This window comes from Talpa occidentalis, unplaced genomic scaffold, assembly GCF_014898055.3.
Source record: "Talpa occidentalis isolate TD23 unplaced genomic scaffold, MPIMG_talOcc4v2.1 talOcc4.4, whole genome shotgun sequence".
Taxonomy (NCBI): domain Eukaryota; kingdom Metazoa; phylum Chordata; class Mammalia; order Eulipotyphla; family Talpidae; genus Talpa; species Talpa occidentalis.
The window spans coordinates 20,346,465-20,367,428 of NW_023604295.1; the positions used below are offsets into that span (position 1 = coordinate 20,346,465).

General features: G+C 37.9%; 1 protein-coding gene across 4 annotated transcripts in view; it reads right to left on the bottom strand.

Annotated features, from left to right (window-relative positions):
- Window positions 1-20,964, bottom strand: part of PLD1 (phospholipase D1) — a 215,795-nt gene that overhangs the window by 94,049 nt on the left and 100,782 nt on the right. For all 4 annotated transcript variants that reach the window (XM_037525110.2, XM_037525109.2, XM_037525107.2 and 1 more), the window contains exons 9-12: window positions 17,759-17,911; window positions 13,613-13,762; window positions 12,847-12,930; window positions 4,687-4,768 (exon numbers count right to left, since the gene is read on the bottom strand). In XM_037525110.2, the coding sequence (XP_037381007.1) occupies window positions 4,687-4,768; window positions 12,847-12,930; window positions 13,613-13,762; window positions 17,759-17,911 (469 nt within the window). The remainder of the gene's footprint in view (window positions 1-4,686; window positions 4,769-12,846; window positions 12,931-13,612; window positions 13,763-17,758; window positions 17,912-20,964) is intronic.

Below are 20,964 nucleotides of genomic sequence, written 5' to 3' on the forward strand. Positions count from 1 at the left end.
TAACTCTAAAAGTAATGTGGTACAGACTTTTAAATCTTTTAGCTTAAATATAAATGACTAACAAGGAATTAATTAAATATAAAAAGTTCGTTTTTATGTAGTCTGGTTAACAGCTATTTACTCCCTTATTCACAATAAACAGTTAATTAGTGACAGAATTTCTGTGATAATAAAACAATAAATTACTCTTCTTTTAGTATCATAACACTATCATAAACTCTGAGCTATAAGGGCAAAGGAAAAATTCCTTGGCAATGAAAGTTATAAGAATGTGGATTTATACAAAATGTGGGAAATATTTGTACAACTGAACCCAACATTAGAAAAAAAGAACTGGCGTTAACTCAGAAATTTGAAAAATGCACTTTTAAAGCATCTGTTGTCTGTTTTGCCAATGCCTTTTAGTGGCCTTGAGGAGAACTGTTTATTATTTAGAGAGAAGTATTTATTGAGGAAGTAGGAAAACAGATGGCCTGGAGTTGACTATGTGGTGCCACAGTTTTATCTCTGCTGACCTCAACGACTGATAACATGAAGCCTCCACAGAATAAACTTCACAAGATCTGAATTTCAAAGGATGAAAGTTCTGACCTATTTTTCCATTAGCTTTTAATCAAGTAGACCAGAAAATGCTAGAAACAATAGGAAGTTTCAGGAGCTTTACATGTACAAAGCACATGTCCAGACAATGAAAATAAAAAAAAAAAAATTTTATCGTGAAATCAATGAGGCTTATTTTTTAGCCAGTTTTTTCCCAATGATTGTTCAAAGTGCTACAATCAAAATATTTCCCAAATGCAACCAGTTTCTTTTGACTAAAGAGAGCTTAGTTGGCACATCCCCAGGATAATCAGTAATTGTATCACTTTTCAAGGAAGTCCCCAAGGACATATTTCCAATAATGTAAGAAAATGAGAAGTAAAGGGGAAAACAAGGAGTTGTATCCTGTGATTTAAAATCAGAAAGTATTGGGATATAAGAACCCAAATGGTCAGTTGTTTTTTCCTTTTTACCAGGTTTGATTAAATTGCAGTTCTCAATGATGAAGACACATTCTCTCCTTTCCAACCATGTTCTCCTAGCTCACCTCTTGGATAAGATTCAGTCTTATTTTTCTGTTTTATCTCATGTGACAACCCAGACAGCTTTCCCTCCTATTGATTACTGATCACAACTCTAAAATGAGGACCTAAAGCTGTTTCTGTAGGTCTCCAAGATGCTACTTTCAAAGATTCCTTTGATGCAAATCTCACCAGCTTTAACACGTATTTATTTCTAAGGCTGAAATATATAAGTTGGGTACAGACATACAATTACCATAACTAGGAGCTAACATATCTCACTTTTTCAAATAGTAAATGCAAAACTGTAGGAATCCCTCAGATGCTGGTTTGGGTTGTAAACAGTTTGTCTCTCATGATTGGCTATTTTAAATGATGACATTGATATCAAAAGGTCAAAGACACAGGAAAATATCAATTTTGTTATTGCCAGAAAATAAAATACTACATTTTGCCCCTATGAAACAGCAATTATATTCACCTTATATGAGGCAGAGAAACTAAATTGCTCTTTAAAAAAATATGCACAATCAGGCAGAAGAAAAAAATCATATATTGTAATCAATCTGTGGACCTCTGGGACTCATTAATGCAAGAAAAAGTGTTGTTTTCAACCCCATACTTTGCGAAGCTAGCAGTTTTGTGAAGCTAAATTATTTATGTGAAGCAGTGCTATGAACATCTGAAATGTCAGTTTGGAATGATCTGAGTGTTAAAAATTTATGAAAAATAATATGATGTAGCTATATTAAGGAGGAAATTCTGCTAAGTGAACTACTGAGAAATTAATATTTAATAGTATTATTATTTCCTGAAGAAATTTTTCAAATCATTACAAGCAATTTAAAAATTGTAAGAATTGTAAGTTTCAGGAAACAAATGAAAATTGGAACAAAGCCCCATTTCGGGCAATGAGAGTTAGTTAGACATGGTTTTTACCTGAGACTTCACCAGGGTTCACGGCTCATTAAAGCAAAGAGAAGTATTGCATTAGAAAGGCAACTGGATGAGTACACTGAGAATAAGCTAGCATGTGCTGGCTAACAGGATGCGGAGGACCAAGTCTGCAGGCTCTTCCTTCTGACTCTGCGTTCATTTTCTAAGTGCTGTGGAGTTCATTTAGATGTCTGATAGGTGACTCATGCCCAACTCACCTGAATCTTCCTTACTTCTTTTCACTACCAGGTGCCCCTACCAACACTTTATTTTTTTTAGATTTATTTATTTATGCATACAAGAACTGGAGTACAGGCCAGAGGTGTAGAGGGTGAGAAGATTCACCAGAGACAGAGTGGGGAGCAGAACAGGTGGACTGACTGAAATACATTGCTGAGGTGAGCAGTGGGAAAGTCAGGAGAGGTCAGCCGTGCCATGTGGGAGCTCCCTGGCCAGGGATTGAACTTATGCTGCAGTGACTGCGGAAAGCTTCATAGGTTACGTCTTAAGCCCATGAGCCACCAGGGAGGCCCCACCTATACCTTATTTTGATCATATCACCCTTTATCCATAAAATCTCCCCCACAGTCCCACCCCTACAGTAGTTCTCCACTGCTCCAAGCAAATGGCTCACTTGGCTCACAAAACTTCCACTTCCTGACTGCCATCTGCCTTTCTTGCTTGAATCTGCCATCTTACCTACACTAAGACTCAGGCTTAATTAGCCCTGTCACCTTGCTGTAACTGATAAAACCATCTGAACTCCTGTCTCCAGAACATTTCCTACACCTAGAAATTTCTTCTTTACATTACAAAATCACTTGCCCATCCTAAAAAGCCTAACTCCCTTGTGTTGTGAGAGGAGAGGCTTCCTTACCAACCTGCCCAGTAATCTTTCTCCTGAAACTTGACATTGACTCTGTACCAAGCTGACGCTTGTGCAGATATTTAAGCTGTGTCAGGTCAAGAATCATGTATTTTATTTACTTACTTCCCATATGACTAGTCAAGTGCCCCGCACACAGTAGGTATTCAGCAAATACATGTTGATTAAAACCTATAGTGAGAGGGGCCTCCCTGGTGGCACAAGGGGTAAAGACACAACCTACAAAGCTGTCAGCAGCCACTGTAGCAGGAGTTCAATCCCCGGCCAGGCAACTGACCCACATGGCACAGCAGACTTCTCCTGACACGCCTGCTACTCCCCTCAGCAGTGTATTTCAGTCAGTCCACCTGTTCTGTTCCCCACTCTGTCTCTGGTGAATCCTCTCACCTCCCCCATACCTCTGGCCTGTACTCCAGCTCTTGTTTGCATAAATAAATAAATCTTTACAAAAAACCTATAGTGAGATATTAGATAAGTACTAAGTATTGGATAAGCACTAAGGGTGCTGATTGTGAGGCAAGACTGGAAAAACCAATTAAAGTGGAGTCTTCAGGAGAAAAGTGGAAGGTGCCACGTCAGAGAGAGAAATGTGGAAAAGTTATGGCCCATTTAAGATATAATATTTAATATACAGTATGCAGGTTGGTATGTCCAGGACTGAACCCAGGAAATGAGTACCACAGCATGCCCTCTGTGGGCAGGGACAGAATCCTTTTCACATGTGGCATCCTTAATTAGTGTGGTACTCAATAACTCTATGCTGAGTTATTAAATGAATAGACAAATAATACTTTTCAAGACCAGAATTTTCAATTCTATGAATAGAATTCGGTTGAGACAAAGAATTGCGCTAGCCATGAAAATGATGTTGTTGGGCAAAACATGTCTGAAATAAAAATTATCAACTCATTTACTTTCAATATGGACAACGAGGTGGAACTATATCAATGAATGTCTCCAGAAATGCCAAAGCGAAGGTATGAGGAAATGTCACTGAAAGAAGGTAGAAGGTTAGTGGAGAAAGGAGTCACGGAGAAAGGAAATAAATGAAGCCTGTGAGACAGTTTTAAATAACAGTGAAAAGGCTAGCACTCCCTAATTGACACATAATTTATAATAAATCCAGATTTAGTCTAATTCAACTTACTCTATCATGGCTAAGATCAACTACACTTAAAAAGAGGATTAGAAATATCACTGTAAAGTAGTTGTTGGTAAGCTTATACTGTTCTACTCATTTATATTTTCTTTTTTAACAAAAAGAGCACACTCAGTGCTTACCCAGAATCTATAGGGTTAATTACACAGGAAACAATTTCATATTATTTCCATGAACTGTCCCCTAACTGAAACAAAACGGCACCAATTCTTAATGTCTCTCTTCATTGATATTCTTTAATATCATCTCACTGAACATCATCTGACTGAAATTATTCTCTAGATGACTATGTTTTCCTCAAATGCCAGAATAATGAAAATAAACTGTTGTGTTACATTAATTAATAAATGATGAAATGTTATTACATTTTTCTGCCTATAAAATTAACTGTCCATAACTGGTTCTAAAGCAAAAATTAGAGCTGCTAATATAGTCCGTGCTGTGAATTAAGCTAAAATATTTATGCACTCAAGAGTAATAAGAAAAAAGAAAAAAATGACCTTAAAATCAGTAAGCATTCTACTTTCTATCAAATTATAAAGAAACATTATAAGTTTTATATGAAGCGGTTTGAAAAAGAAAAGACATATCAGAGGCACAAACATTTTTAAAATTATATCAGCAGTTGTTTGGAAAGTACATACTGCTTTTCGTTTAAGAATGCAGTCCAACCTCCAACGATTTCCTTCAACCACCGGGCGTTTCAGGAAGATTTCTGGACTCAACCTGAAATTATGAAACCAAGATTTCAAGAAACCGAAACAAAATATAAAGTTCTGGAAGCAAAGGTAATTTTAGCCCTCATGCTATCATCATCCTCCACTGTGGTGAGTCATCCAAAGTTTAAGTCCACCCTACAACTTCCTTTTTTTTTTTTTAAAGATTTATTTATTTATTTATACAAGCACTGGGTACAGTCAGAAGTGTGGGAGGGTGAGAGAATTCACCAGAGCCAGAGCAGAGAGCAGAACAGGCAGACTGCCCGGGAATCGAACCGGTGCTGCAGAGACTGCGGGCAGCTTCACAACCCAGCGCTCAACCGCTGTGCCACCGGGGAGGCCCCCACCCTACAACTTTCAATGGGAACAAAAAGCCTTCTTCCATGAAAAAAGCCAATTTAGGTTTCTCTTTCAAGCAGACATGTACACAACACACACAACTGCAGATAACAGTGGTTGCCCAACCCACAGTCATTCTTTACCTTCTCCTTTATGTTGTCAGAGTCTACCTCCCACTAGAGTCTGAATATTTTATACCTGCTTTCCCAGGTTCCCGTGAAGCTAGAACACAACATGATGTGATTCTGGACAGGGAGATATATGAGGAGGTATGCATGGGATGCCTGGGGTTAATGGGAAATTTTGTTCTCCTAGATGTAAAAGACCTACACACACACACACACACACACACACAGAGAGAGAGAGAGAGAGAGAGAGAGAGCCAGGAAAAGAGGTTTTCAAAAGGAAGTTGTATGACGGCATAATGATTTTAGTGAGGCAGCCATACTGAACTTCTAAGGGGAAGACCAGAAAATTAAAATCACGAGACCCTCCATCAATTCTAGGATTGCCTGACTTTGGATTTCTTATCAAATGAGTTAAATAAATACCTGTTTAAGCATTCAATTATTAGTTGAGCATTCTCTTAACCCAAGCTGTAAGTGTTCTAATTGATAGCTATAGATACACTTGACTTCCTATACAAGTGTCCATGGATCTTCAGACTTTCTGAGTAGAGAAGGTAACCTAATGGATAAATGAACTTTTCCCAGTGTGAGAATGGATCCTCAGGCTCATGTCTTTAGTAAAGCCACAAACAGCTAGAACTACAAGAGTCACTTTTCCCCTTGGGGTTGAATTCTAAATTCAGTGTCTGGGTTAACTATGTAATTTTACTCCCCTATAATGAGAGGAAAAACAAGTAAAGCATGAACAATAAAAATAACCACTACATGCTGAAAGACGTCCTATAGGAGCAGTAGTAGGCTATGTAAATACTGAACTTTTATAGAGTTCTAGTTTGGGCTACTGTCTTGCCAGCATGTCTTCTATGCGTGTAAGAAGATAGGGCTTTAGAAACTAAAGAGATTGAAAGAAATAATATTATGTTCTATTTCATTCAGTTAAAGAAAATCAAAATCCAGACATAGAATACCTAAAAAAAAGACATATTGGGTAAGATTAATAAGAAAGTAGACATATGGAGCATTTCGTGCAGTATAAATACTTGCACATTTAGTTTAGAGTAGGAGACAATTCAAAAGTAAACTATATCTGCACATACAAAAAAATCCAGCAATTGATATGAAAAGATCTAAGATGAATTTCAAAGAGATATGTTTTAAGTAGAGAAGTGCCTCACTCTAGTGTTGGTTCATGAAAGATAAGACAGATTCTATCTATCATCTATCTGCAACTTTTCAATGTTCATATTAATTATGGACTCCATGAGCTTAAGATCTGGATCCACTTTCAAGGTTATACTTTACAACTTGGTCTTCATTAATCTTTATTTAATCTACAAGTGTGTATCATGGATGCAGGGCCTTATACTAGATACTTTGAAGTATCTTAAGACAGCTCTCAAGGAGCCATTAATTTACATGGATAATACATTAAAAGATAATACATGGATAATAATGTAGAAGATAATACATTTTATAAACAAAGTATAAATAATTTCTTTGTGGCAAGGAGAGCAAGTATAATTCATAAGCATCATTATGTCAGGATCTTTACTAATTTAATAATTAGATAAGCAAAAGTTTAAAGGAATTGTATAATAGTGCATTTCAATGAGGCAGGGCCAATTCTTATCAGATACATCATTACTGTGTGTATCAAAAAAGGAAAAAATGATGAGTTGTAACTGTAAGATTTTGTTGAGTACAAGATACATCCTGTTTTCAGAGATGTTAAAATGTACTTTTAAGAAAATGTTCCTTTTAGAAGATTTTAAAGCTTTAACGGCTTATATGAGAAAGACAAATTTCAAAATTAATGATCAGAGCTGCCATCATAAGAAGAAAAAAGAATAAATTAAACCTTAAATAAGATGAAGAAAAGAAATAAGGTAATAGTGGAACCATATAAAACAGAACAATAGGAGAGAAAACGTAAATCAAAACTAGCCCTTCGATAGGATGAATAAAGTTGATAAATTTCTGGCTAGATTAAAAGGGAGTTTGACTACATTAGATTCCTCATGTAGTGAGTGTTCTTCGTGGGACTTATTTCACTCAGGCTGTTACAATTGGCAGGATTTCCTTCTTTTTAAAAGGTGAATAATACTACATTGTATAGAAATACCACCTTTTCTTACCCATTCATATCTTGATGGAATTTTAGGTCGCTTCCATTCTTGACTATTGTGAAAATGTTGCAATGAACATGGGAGTGCAGATATCTCTTCCTGACCTTGATTTCAATGCATTTGAATATATGAGTCCAGAAATGGGAATGCTGAATTACATGGTAATTCTACTTTTAATTTTTTGAGGAACCTCCATAGTGTTTTCCATAGTGGCTGTACCAATTTACATTCCCAGCAACAAGAGTGATTGTCAGGGACTGTGGTCGGGGAAAGCAGGAAATGGAGGTCTTGGTCAAAGGGTACAAAGTTTCAGTTATGCAGGAGACACACTCCTTGAGATCTACTGTACGGGGCAGTGCCCACAGTTAACAATATTATATTGTATACTTAGAAATTTGCTAAGAGAGTAGATCTTATGTCTACTGTTCTTATCACAAAAATAGAGGATTAGAAGAAACTTTTGGAGGTGATGGATATGTTGATGTCATCATTGCACAGTGCGTGGCTGACCAGGATAAAGACTCACCTTTCCAGTTAGAGAACTAAAAAGAGAAACCATGGGGATCCCAAGAGTAGCGGGGAGGTTCTGGTTCAAAAGTAGCGGGGAGGTTCTCAGCTTAAGCTGCCTTTTTTTTTTTAAGATTTATTTGCTTATGCATACAAGAACTGGGGTACAGGCCAGAGGTGTGGGGGGTGAGAGGATTCACCAGAGATAGTGGGGAACAGAACAGGCAGACTGACTGAAATACACTGCTGAGGGGAGCAGCGGGTGAGATAGGAGAGGTCTGCTGCACCTTATGGCAACTCCTTGGCCAGCTGGGGATTGAACTCATGCTGCAGAGGCTGCGGATAGCTTCACAGTGCTGTGCTTAACCCTTTGCGCCACCAAAGAGGCCCTTAAGCTGCCTTTACATGGAATTGATCCTAAATATTTTCCAGTGTTCACAAACAGAAAGAAGTGAATTACGGCTCAGACCAGCCACTAGGTGGAGCACTTAGTGGTCATGTCTGAACAACACAGCAAAGACTTTGAAAACAAAACTGATATTAAAACCACACGGATAGATGGCTAATTGGAGCTTTCAGCCTGAAACTGAGTCAACTGTCTATTAAACAAAAGTGTCAACATTATCCACAAGATGTACATAAGATCCAGAGTCAGACAAAAACAAACAAATAACAAATCCTACAAATCTGACTATGGAATTGAGGCGCAAGAGGTGGAATGGAGAAACACAGTGGGGAGCAGGTATAATGGACTATGGGAGAGGATGGTAGGTGCCTTGGAGCGGGTGTAATGTGGTGACATGTATCTAGGAGGTGTGATCCTACGCCTCTGAACCACATAGTGTGTTGTAAACCAATGTTAACTCAATTAAAATAATTTTAAAATAATTTTTCATTTAATAATTTTTATTTAATAATTTTTAATTATTAAAAAAATAATTTTAAAAAGACCCAGAATCTTTTAACATTCAAAACTTCTAGATAAGATTTTTTTTTAAAAAAAATCACTTGGCATACCAAGAATCAGAAAAATCTCAACTTAAAGGAAAATGACAATTGATAGATGTCAATGCCAAGATACCATTGATGTTGGAATCAGTTACTGTAATTCCTTGTCAGATATTTTCAAAATGTTCTGACAAGTAAGATGAATACGCTTGATATAAATGGAAAGATAGAAAATCTCACCAAAGAAATAAAAAATATATATATATAGAAGAACTGAAGAGAAACTTTCAAAGTAAAAAATATAGTTACAGAAAAGAAACTCTTACTGATAGACTCAATACCAGAATAGAGATGACAAAGAAAATAAAAGATAGATAGACATTATCTAATCTGAATAATGAGCAGAAAAAAATTGAAAAAATAAATGAAGAGTCTCAGAGACCTATGGGACAATACTAAATAACAATATTTGTACAAGAGGAGGCTCAGGCGAAGAGTAAGAGAAGTGCAGGAAGAACCTAGAGAAATAATAGCTTGCAATTTGGTGGTGGGTGTGCTGTTGTGACATTCATCTGGAGAGATATCAACCCACACAACCAAATAATATTCAATTTTATAAATCATCATTACAATTATAATTGTAAAAAAGTATAATTTAAAAATGTCATTCAACATAAAAAAATTTTCAAATTTGGGCCTCCCTGGTGGCACAGCGGTTGAGCGCTGGGTTGCGAAGCTGCCCGCAGCCTCTGCAGCTCTGGTTCGATCCCCGGCAGCTCCCCAGCCACTGGAGGAGTGTCCCACATGGCGCGCAGACCTCTCCTGCCGCCCGCTGCTCCCCTCAGCAGTGTACTTCGGTCCTTCCACCTGCTCTGCTCCCTGCTCTGGCTCTGGTGAATTCTCTCACCCTCCTGCGCTTCTGACTGTACCCAGTGCTTGTATGTATAAATAAATAAATAAATTTTTAAAAAAAATTCTCAAATTTGGTAAATGACATAAATCGAGATGCAAGAAGCTCAGTGATCCCCTAAAAGGATTCACCCAAACATAATAAACTACTGAAAATTAAAGAGAAAAAATATTGAAAGCATGCAGAAGAGAAACAACTTAGAGCAATGATTCAATGACTGAATTTCTCATCAGAAACCAGGGAGACCAGAATGAAGTGAAACAACTTGTAACTAGATGTATAAAGATCTCTTACAACTCAATACTTAGAAAACAATCCAATAAAAACAAGGGAAAGAAAGATTTGAACATATGTTTCAAAAAAAGCTAAAATATAATTTTAAGAATCACAGGAAAATATGTTTCATGTAAAAAGATGTTTGCTGATCTGTCTTGTTGAGCTTCACTTTTCTCATCTATAACTTAGTCTCTAACATTTAGTTAGAAATCACCAAACAGTAGTCATTACTGACTATTAGTAGTCATTACTAATGACTATAGTAGTCATTACTTTGACTATGCCTTAGAAATTACCTTGTAGAAAGGTTGACATGACTTGCCCAGGTTAGTACTTCAGCACCCTAACGTGTTCTGAGCACCTTTTCCCTCGTGAATGACACAATAGTTCTCTAAATGGTCTCTATAAGTACTGTTCAGTTCCTCTTCACACTATGAAGTGAATGATTCCTTTTAGAAAACAAATGTGATTGTGTTTCCCACGCTTAAAAATTTTCAGTGGTTTCCAATGTTAACGGGGTTCAGTCCAAACTCCTTAGCAGATCATCTACTGTCCACCATTTGGCCCTAACCCATTGTTTGCGTGTCAGCTCTACCCACTATTACAAAAGATGCTATAGTTAAGCTGTACATAGCCTCTGCCTTCCTCCAGCATCTTTCTGCTTCCCCACATGTCTGTGCTTTGTTCTTGGCTAAAGCATTCACCTGTGTTCATCTGGCCGATTCACTCACTCACCAGTTAATGTTCGCTAGTGAGCTCCCACACTCCTGTGGACTCAGTCACTGCCACTTCCTGTGCTCCCTCCATGTCTCCTTCTCAGTGAGTTTTCCCTAGTCCTTCGTTTCTGTATCTGACTTCCTGACTCCATACTGTTCCAGGATAGGCACTGCTTCTTACTCGTCTTCACTTATACTCCGCCTGGCTCAGGGCCTGACACATCTCGACTGCTCACTACATGGCTCTGGAATGAATGAGTGAACGGCAAATGAATGGACAGATGGTAAAATGAATTCATGAACAAAGAAAGTAAGTACTTCTAGGTCCCTGGTTGTTTCTCATTTTACTATATATGCCCTTCTTGAATGCTAATTATTTTAGAAACATATTAATGTAGTTTTCACTTATGTAGAATTAGATTAGAAGCTTCTAAAGGGTACGTGGATCCTCTACCTATGCTTTACACTCTCAGAACAAAATATTTTAGTGTTGGTTAAGTTTCTGAAAACTCTATTTTGCAATATACTTGCATACCAAGAATTTTCTTCACTGGTATAACAGAAGTCACTGCATAGGTTTTATTTCAAAGGGAATGTTGTAATAAGATGCTCTCCCAGCATCATCATGAAGAAGAAGTAACTTCCTTATTTTTTTTCTCACTGACAATAAAGGAGAAAACATTCAGGATTCCATCTCTTTATATGTCTAAATGAGAGTCTGTATTTTGGTACTTGTAACTTTCTGGAGAGAGAGTATTTTCTTGCAAAAAGGCGCGAAAATATGGGTTCAATGGAAAAACTATTTTCATGCTGTCATGTTTTTGCCAAACTTTCAGAAATATTTTTCTAAAAGACTATAGTACTTCCTTAAACTTGAGTTTATTTTTATAAGTGGTTAGTAAGTACTCAACCAAAGCAATAGCTTCTATGTGTTGAAACTTTCTTTTACTTCAGTAAGGACTGAAGAGATAAAGTCTGGCAAGAATAAAAAGCCCAAACTTAATTTCTTCCTTAAACATAAGAATAAATAGGCTCATGGGCAGCAGACTATCATCTATTGACTGCAGATTAATGATTCTCAACCAAGAGAGACTTTGCCCCAAGGGTATATTTGGTAATGTCTAAAGACATTTTGGTTACCACAATTGGGAACTTGCTACTGGCATCTAGCGGATAAAAGTCAGGGATGCTGAAGCTGCTAGACATTCTCCAACTATCCAATAACCTTGGCTCCAATGGTCATTACCACATTTGGGAAAGCATGCTCTCTCTACATGATAAATTTTCACATCACTGAGACAAAACAGTAGAAAGAGAGAAGCTCATATTCCTAAGTACTCCCACAAAATCTAAAACTAGAATGAAATAAATTAAGATGATATGTTCACAGTTCATATATAAGGTAGCATTTGGAAGGAAACAGAAAAACTAAGAGGCATTTGAAACAACTAAGTTCTTGGAGAGAAAACACATTTTAGACATTTTAAGTTTCATTGTAGGCAAAGCTGGCATCTGCAATGGGTTTTAACTATCCAGACAGATGGATAATTGGAGCTAAAGTCAGACTACAAAGGCAGCAGCAACTCCAGGAGTAAAATTTCCCAAAAGCTAGATGAGTTTTAGTTATAAGACTTCCAGTGGCTTTAATAAGCATTGTAACTCTCACTGATGTTTTTAAAGTGATGTATCTCCAAAAAGTCATTACCAAGGACATTTTAATAGTAATAGTCAGAATAGAATTAATTCAACTTCAATGGGACAATTCAGGGGAAGTCTATTCACTGGCTCAGGAAACACATATGCAGAATGAGGAAAGACACCAAAGAAGATTATTTTCCCTTACCTCTGTAAATGTATTTGCATTGCAATGTAATCTTTACTAAAGTGATTATTTGGGTGTCTGCATCCAAATAAAAAGACAAAAAAAAATTGTTCAACCTAAATATTTTAAGAATATACGCAGATGCCAAGTTTTGTGAAAAGGCCTTTCACTGAAAGCTATTACAGTTAATTGGTTGAGACTTTGGCCAAACCACCTGTGGGTAATGCCAGTTTTCATAATGGACCATTCTAGAAGAGCACATTTTTCTAAACATAGAGACCTTCAAACAAAATCCCCATGGACAAATACTAACCACCAATCTGTGATAAAAATCTCTTCCTTTGCCTCTTCCATTGCATTGGCCACATCTTCAAAGTATCCTTTGGCATTAACATACCTGAAAGACAAATTTTTCTCTTGACTTTTTAACCAAAAAAGAAAGAAAAGAAAGAAAGATATTCTATGGAAAAGTAAAAGATGGAAGGCACTGTTTAGTGTCTCCATTAACCAACAGTTTACTTTACATATCTGGAAAACAAGAATTGAAAAGATAACTTTCCATTTGCTACCTAGGAAGCAAAGTAGACAGAAGTGACATGATTCTTCTCTGCTGTGAAAGCAACAAATTAATTTCCTTGTCTTCCTCTAGGGGCAGATGATCTTCCATCCTGCTGAACTCATACACAGTTGTTCTTCTGAGACTAAAAGCAGATCAGTTTCCAATCCATGGTAGAAAAACATGCTAAACAAAATTTTATTTAAAAGAAATATCTTGCAGGTAAATTCAGGTCCTTAAATTATGGCTAATTACTTAAATAAACCTTCTATTTGCATCACTAAGCAAATGTATCACATTTAGCTTTTAAAATCAAACTTCTAAATAGAACCACCTATTTGAACCTCACAGCAAAGACCTTTAAAAATTGGAAAACTAAGCTGTGCTGAGGTAGTCTTATAAAAAGAGGCCCTTGTCAAGTATATCTTTTCACAGATTCAAAAATTGAGACCAGGTGAATTCAAACCACTATAATATTAGATGCTACAGCAACCTTGACAGCCTTGGAGCAAAAAGATCTTACCATTTGGCTAAAGTGTTCTCTTGGACAGCAGCATATGACCCAAATCGATGCTCTTTGAGAAAGTTGGTGCCATGTTTCTGGATGAATTCTTCTATAGCTCCTCCCCACCACCGAGCATGTCTATAGCTATTGCATTTTAAAATAAGTGTTCTTCAAAGAAAAGAAAAATGTGGAAAAGAATAATCACTCTGTGTTCTGGCTCTTTAAACAAATATGAAAATTAAACATGCCTCATTTTGTTTTGGTACTGCAGCAAACATTTTAGGCATCTTATACTGCAAAAAATCCAACTTCTAAATATTTTTTGGCAGCACTTTAAAATAGATTCAATAAAGCAAAAATAAATTTTCAGGTTATTTATTCACTCATTCACTCATGCAAACAAATATAAAGGTAGTTATAGACCTAGAGCTGTGCTGGGTTGTGAGGCAGATATTAAAAGAGAGCTAAGGTTAGTTAGAGACTTGTTCACTCTTGTAGAAAAAAAATCTCACTTTGTACTGTCTCTGTCCATTCCCTTGGCCTTTGGAACCATCATCCTGATAGTAATTGAGGAGAGTAATACCTCCATCACTCTGAGTCCACTGAAGCCAAATAAAATGGCGTATTTCAGCCCCTGATTCCTAGAACTAGTTCAGGGATAAGTACATCAGTCAATTCCATCCAAAGAGTAAGAATACACACATGAACTTGCCCAGGAATGCCAGAGACTCCCTTCTACTGAATTTGGTTTGAGTGTGGGAGGCGGCCATCTTGCTAGGACCAGCAGACCAGCTCAAGATTGGAGCAGATCCACAGGAAGCATTACTGGAAAAACCTGGGAAAATGTGACTCAGTGGCGTAGTTTGATCCTTGCAATGAGCCATGCAAAGGAGGCTCATTAATTCTCTCTGATGTAAGTCAACTTTCACTACATTATTCTGTTGCTAATAAGTAAATTCCCTTGAACAGTCACAAATCTACAAGGGCTAAAAAACATTCAGAGTAGGAGACTACAAAAAGTTATTCCATGCCAAATGTCAGTATAGGTGACTCCTACCAAGGTGAAAATAAGTCACCCAGTTCAAAGGAAAACATGGTGTTGGAACCACCTGTCTCTATGCCATTTAGGCAGAAACCCAACCTGTTCCAAAATAAGAATAATACTGTAAATGTGAAAGGAGAGCATGCTGTGGGGAAGAAATGCAATGACCCTGATGAGAAGCATGGAGAGGACTATACTCACACATCCTAAAATAACTATTTATAAAGACTAGGTGTGTCCAAACTTGTCTCCTCAATACATCAGAGACTGATGTTTAGTTGTTTTCTGAAAACCACTGAACCATGAAGAGCCAACACTGCTGGGGTGGGGACACAGGCCAGGTGAGGTGTGGGGAGCTGAGAGAAGGGAAGTATCAGGTGTGGCAGGGGAGATGTCAGTTTCTAGGGGTGAGGCAAGAGGGTGTGAAAAGCCCCTGGCCTTTTGCCACCACACAAGTACTACACAGTGGAGTTGAAATGCCTCTGAAAACCAGTTACAAGAAAAAGATTCTGTAAAAGTGGTAAGTGACAAGCAGAGGTATCACTTGTGAATCAGAGCAAAGGAGTGGAAAAGACAACCACTGCAGTACATTGAGTTCTACAGAGACAGTGCCAGGGCAAGTGAGAGTGGAACAAGCAGCTGGCAACTGTGCTTCACTGAGGAAAAATATACCTAAACATGGACAAAAAAGATCCTAAGAAGCTGACAGGCAAAATGCCATCATAAGCATTTTCTTTGTAAACTTGCACCCAGATGCTTCAGTCAACTTCTCAGCATTTCTAAGATGTGTTCAGAGAGGTGGAAGACCATGTCTGCTAAAGAAACAGGAAAGTCTGAAGACATGACAAAGGTGGACAGGCCTGCAATGAAAGAGAAATCAAAACTGATATCCCAAGTAAAGGGGAAACAAAAAAAAAAAGAAGCTCAAGAATCCCAAGATACCCAAGAGGCCTCCTTTGGCCTTTTATTTGTTCTGTTCTGAGTGTCACCCAAAAACTAAAGGAGCACATCCTGGCCTACCCATTGGTCGTGGAAAGAAACTGGGAGACGTATGGAACGCACAGCTCAGGTGACAAGTAGCCTTATAAAAAGAAGGAAAAAATTGGAAAGGATGTTGCAGCCTACTGAGCTAAAGGAAAGCCTGAGGCAACCAGAAAAGGGGAGCCATCAAGATTGAACAAAGCAAGAAAAAAGGAAGAGGAGGAAGATCAGGAAATGAGAGGATGGGGAAGGGGAAAAAGATGAAGGTGTTAGGTAAGTTGTCTCCAGAGCAGGTGTTAAGTGTCTATAAAGCACTAAACTTCCAGAGGCCTCCCTGGTGGCACAGTGGGTTGAGCGCCACACTGTGAAGCTCTTTGCAGTCTCTGTAGCGTGGGTTCGATCCTGGCTGGCCGGCGAGAATCCCACATGGCGCAGCAGACCTCTCCTGTCTTGCCCACTGCTCCCCTCAGCAGTGTATTTCGTCACTCTGCCTGTTCTGTTCCCTGCTCTGTCTCTGGTGAATCCTCTCACCCTCCCATGCATCTGGCCTGTACCCCAGTTCTTGTATAAATAAATCTTTAAAAATAAAAGCACTTAACTTCCCTGTACACAATTTACTCCTTTCAAAGAGAAAGTAACTGAAATGTAGGCTGTGTGAGATTTGTTCTTAAACTAGTGTTGTTTTTTGCGTAGTTAACACACCACTGAATATGCGTTTAGACAGCCCCATCCAGGCGGTACTTTCAATAGCCACTAACCTTGCCTGGTACGGGGTGGGGGTGTAAGTGGGTGTGGAAATTCAAAGCAGGTGCTTGCTGGTGCACAGCACAGCTATGTATGGGGGTGGGTATTTTCTCTTCCTCAATGGTCTCTAAGGCAGCTTATATGAATTGTTCAGTGAGCTGAATACCACTCTGTAATTGAAAAAAAAATGTTGCAGCTGTTTTCTTGACAGTTTGAATGCTTCTAAGCCAACACAATTTTTGTTTCATAAAAATAAGAGAGAACTATCCCAAATGTGGTGACAGGAATGGTGAAGAGGCAAGAAAAATTATGTGGAGAAGAGGTGGTGAAGAGAAGTATCTCCACAGAACCTGACAGGCTGAATTAATGTGTGGTTGCAAATAAAGGCAGAAAGATATAAAGATATTATATAGACATAGAGATGTAGAGATTATATATGTTGATTTTATTTATATATATTATTATTATAAATGGAGGAATTTGGGCTTATTTGATAAAATGAAGAGCACTTCTACCAGGAAGCAGATGAAAGCTGGATTTGGATGTATTTGTTTGGCAATGATGTACAATTGGGAATAAGATATGTAGATAAGTCAATAAAGTGACTGCTATAGGGACCAATTATTTCTATAGCTCTTAGGAAAGCAGGAATGCAATGCCAGGAAGAAGCTTTCATGGCAATTCCATGGCATCCCCATACCCAACTTTTGGGCTTCTATTGTCAGGAAAGATCAGAAAGTTCAGGATTTTTTTCATATATACACACACACACATATATTACCAGGGTATATATATCTATGTCAGTCAATATGTGTTAATAAATAAATATATATATATCTTCATATGCATGAACCTGAACTTTATGGAGACAAACATATATATAGAAAGACACATGCATATTGTATAATTACAATTTTCCAGAAAGAAACATTTATCAACACACACACTCACTAATAAAATCTATAATAAAGGAAAAGTACCCTTGAGCATTCTTTCAAGGTACCTTTCTTAAAATCTGTGAGTAAAGAGAAATCCTGTATATCAAATCACATTTTATATGGTCTATTAAAGATATTAATTTATAAAGTAAAATTTTATGTTTTAAAAAATGTGAACTATCACTTCTTAATTTATCTGATTGGTAAATTGGTATTTTTGAGGGGTCTATTTTGTTTTTTGTTAAAATCAACTTGCCCAGGATCATTTCTTGTGACTGCACATGAAGAATACTGTTCTTCAAAACAGATACAAAGTACTTTCATAACTTTGATTGAGGATGATTTCTAAGTAACAATTTTCTAACATTTTAATTATTTTTTAGTTCCTTCTTCATATAAGGTTGGGGGAAAAAACCTTAAGAAATTTTAGTAGAAATCTTAAAAATTTGAAATTTTTACCTTGAAAGATTATCAATTCGGAGTCCATACTTTGTCTCTGTTTCCTTCCGTCCCACCTTAATGCTGAATTCTTTATCCACCAGCAGGACGAAAGCTATAGCACCACTGTCTGGTTTCATATACAGTAAAAAGGAATCTTTCACTATCAACCACCTGTAAGAGGGCAATAAATATTTTTAAAGTTGTACGGAATTATCAAAACAAAATCAACAAATTATTATAAATCTGAAGGAAACACTCTAGCGGACTTTAAAAACAATTCTAGTTTTTATACCAAGGATTCATTTTTTAAAAATAACCATCAAAAAAAAAAATCCCAAACTTATTTCTATTATGTTTTCTTTTTTTAAAAGATTTATTTATTTATGCATACAAAAGCTGGGGTATAGGCCAGAGGTGCGGGGGTGAGAGGATTCACCAGAGAGAGTGGGGAGCAGAACAGGGAGATCTACTGAAATACACTGCTGAGGGGAGCAGTGGGCGAGACAGGAGAGGCCTGCTGTGCCCTATGGGTTGGCTCCCTGGCCAGGGATCGAACTCATGCTGCAGTGGTTGCAGATAGCTTCATAGTGCTGAGACTTAACCCCTTGCGCCACAGGGGAGGTCCCTCTATTATGTTTTCTAAAAAGCACTGATCCTAAGGAATTTCACAGAGGTCTCTAACTCTTAAAACACAAAAGGCAAAGTCTAGCTGAGTGTTCTGACACTGTAGACAGTGTTTACAGGATGGACAGCAAGAGCCCCAGCTGTCAAAAAGAATGGAAGTTGCTAGTATAAACTGTAATGAAAAAAGCAAATAAATCCTCAATAAGTAAAATCTCCCTTTAAAAAAATGCAGTAAGCAACCTTTATTCCACATAGTCTGTTATTCATTTCAACTTAACTTTGTGATTTTAAGGAACATTAATCAATGATGCTCAATTGGACATGATCTCTCAAAAGTACTTCCACTTAATATTTTACACAATATATATTTAAGAGCTTCATAATGGATATGTACAGTGATAAGCGGAGAGTTATGCTAGCAGGAGAAACAGCACAAAGACAAGTCAGACATGTTCTCAAAAAAGCTGATGAGGGGCCTCCCTGGTGGCACAAGGGGTTAAGAAACAATCTTTGAAGCTATCCCACAGCCACTGCAGCCTGAGTTCGATTCCCGGCCGGCCAGGGAGCAACCCACATGGCGCAGCAGGCCTCTCCTGACTCGCCCGCTGCTCCCCTCAGCAGTGTATTTCAGTTTATCTGCCTGTTCTGTTCCCCATTGTCTCTGGTGAATCCTCTCACACACCCCCCCACGCCTCTGGCCTGTACCCCAGTTCTTGTATGCATAAATAAATAAATCTTAAAAAAAAAGAAAATTAAAAAAAAAAAAAGCTGGTGAGGCTTGTAGGTTGAGTACAGACAAGGATAATTCTTGGCCGAATGGGAAAGGTACTAGAAGAGAAATGCAAAATGTTGGGGGTGCAAGGCAAGGAGAACTCTTGGATCTGATGAGCAAGAGACTGAGCTAATGAAATTCTCCAGAAAGGTGGCATCGGAGCAGACCAGGATGGATGCCATCCAGTGGCACCCAAAGGACATGGTCAGGGTGTACATCCTCATAGAGGGAGGAGTGAGCAAAGGTGCTAAGGTGTGAAAAGCTGCATGTGGCAGAGAGAGATCACTGAAGCCAGGGTCTCAAGAAAGTGGAAGGAGAAGTTTGTGAGTATGTAGGGTGGGGAAAATGGACAAAGGCCCCACGGAGGAGAGTCAAAGGATATACTGAGTACACTAATTTTATAGCTTGAAACTGGTGTTTCTGAAAGTTGCCCGATCAGCAGAATCTGTTGAGGTGCTTGTTTAAATAAAAAGAGACATTCATCAGTGGAGGAGGAAGGAGAGGGATCAAAACAGGGGAGGGAAGAGCATAAGACTATAGTGATGGTTCACAGGTGTCTTGGTCTGGCTCTTCCTAGGATTTGCCAAACTTGATCTTCCTTGGCTCTCCACATTTGCTATTCCTTGACCTAGAAATGGTTTCTTCTAGATCTTCTCATGGAATGCTACTTCTTGTCCATCAATCCTCTGCTTAAATGTTCCAGCAGAGAGAGGCCTTTGCTAGCTATTTGATCTAAAAGAGCTGCCTGAATGAGCACATTTACTCCACCATGTTTAGCCTCTTCTTGGCACTTATCACTAACTGGAATTATTTGTCTGCTTGCTTATTTTCTGTCTCTTCCACTAGAAAGTCAGATCCATGAGAGCATGCACACATCCATCGTGCCCACTGGTGTCTGCCCACCAGTGCCTGGAATAACCATGCAGCAGAACAGAGAACGTCTGCAGGCAAAGCAGCCTTCTTTTCTAAATAATGGTTACATGAATGGGCCCCAGGGAGTAAATGAAATAATTTGGATGGGGTTACTGTCAAAATTTTTAACTCTTTGCATAGTTCAGAGTTAAGTAAATGCTAAATTTTATATCTTAAAATCTATACATCTCTTTATCTTAAGATTTTATTTGAGATAAACTTATAGTCCACTGCAAAGTGCAAAGAAGTTGCTCCATAGATGAGCTGTTTACGCAGAGGTTTTAAATTGCAGGAAATGCTTGTAGTTTTCTTTTTTACTTGTCCTTGAGACAAGGTCATGATCAGATTTGATTAAAAGTGTAATTGCCCTGTTTTGCCTTATCTTGATTTGTCAATGCAGAATAAATAAGTGATAAAAATATTCTTTTACAGATACAAAGATGAAAAAGAATTATAAATGATAGTCACCATAAAAATTTACTTCCATTTACACCTCAGTTGCCTTCTCCTATAGGAAACTTTCTAAGTTAAATTTGTCACTCTATTTTATCAACTTTATTTGGTACTGATATTTTCTCTCTCATGAATGTGACTCAGGAAATACTTATTAATATAAAACTAAGACTTCAATTTCTGTGGAAAGATTTATATTTCATTCCAGGAAAGATGATATCTTGTTAGATTGTCTGTGTTGAAGTCTGAATTAATCCTAAGTTTAAAAAGTTAAAAAGGGGCCTCCCTGGTGGCACAAGGGTTTAAGCACCACACTATGAAACAATCTGCAGCCTCTGCAGCACGATTTCGATCCCCCTGCAGTCCAGGGAGCAACCCACATGGCGTAGCAGACCTCTCCTGTCTCACCCGCTACTTCCCTCAGCAGTGTGTTTCAGCCAGTCTGCCTGTTCTGTTTCCCACT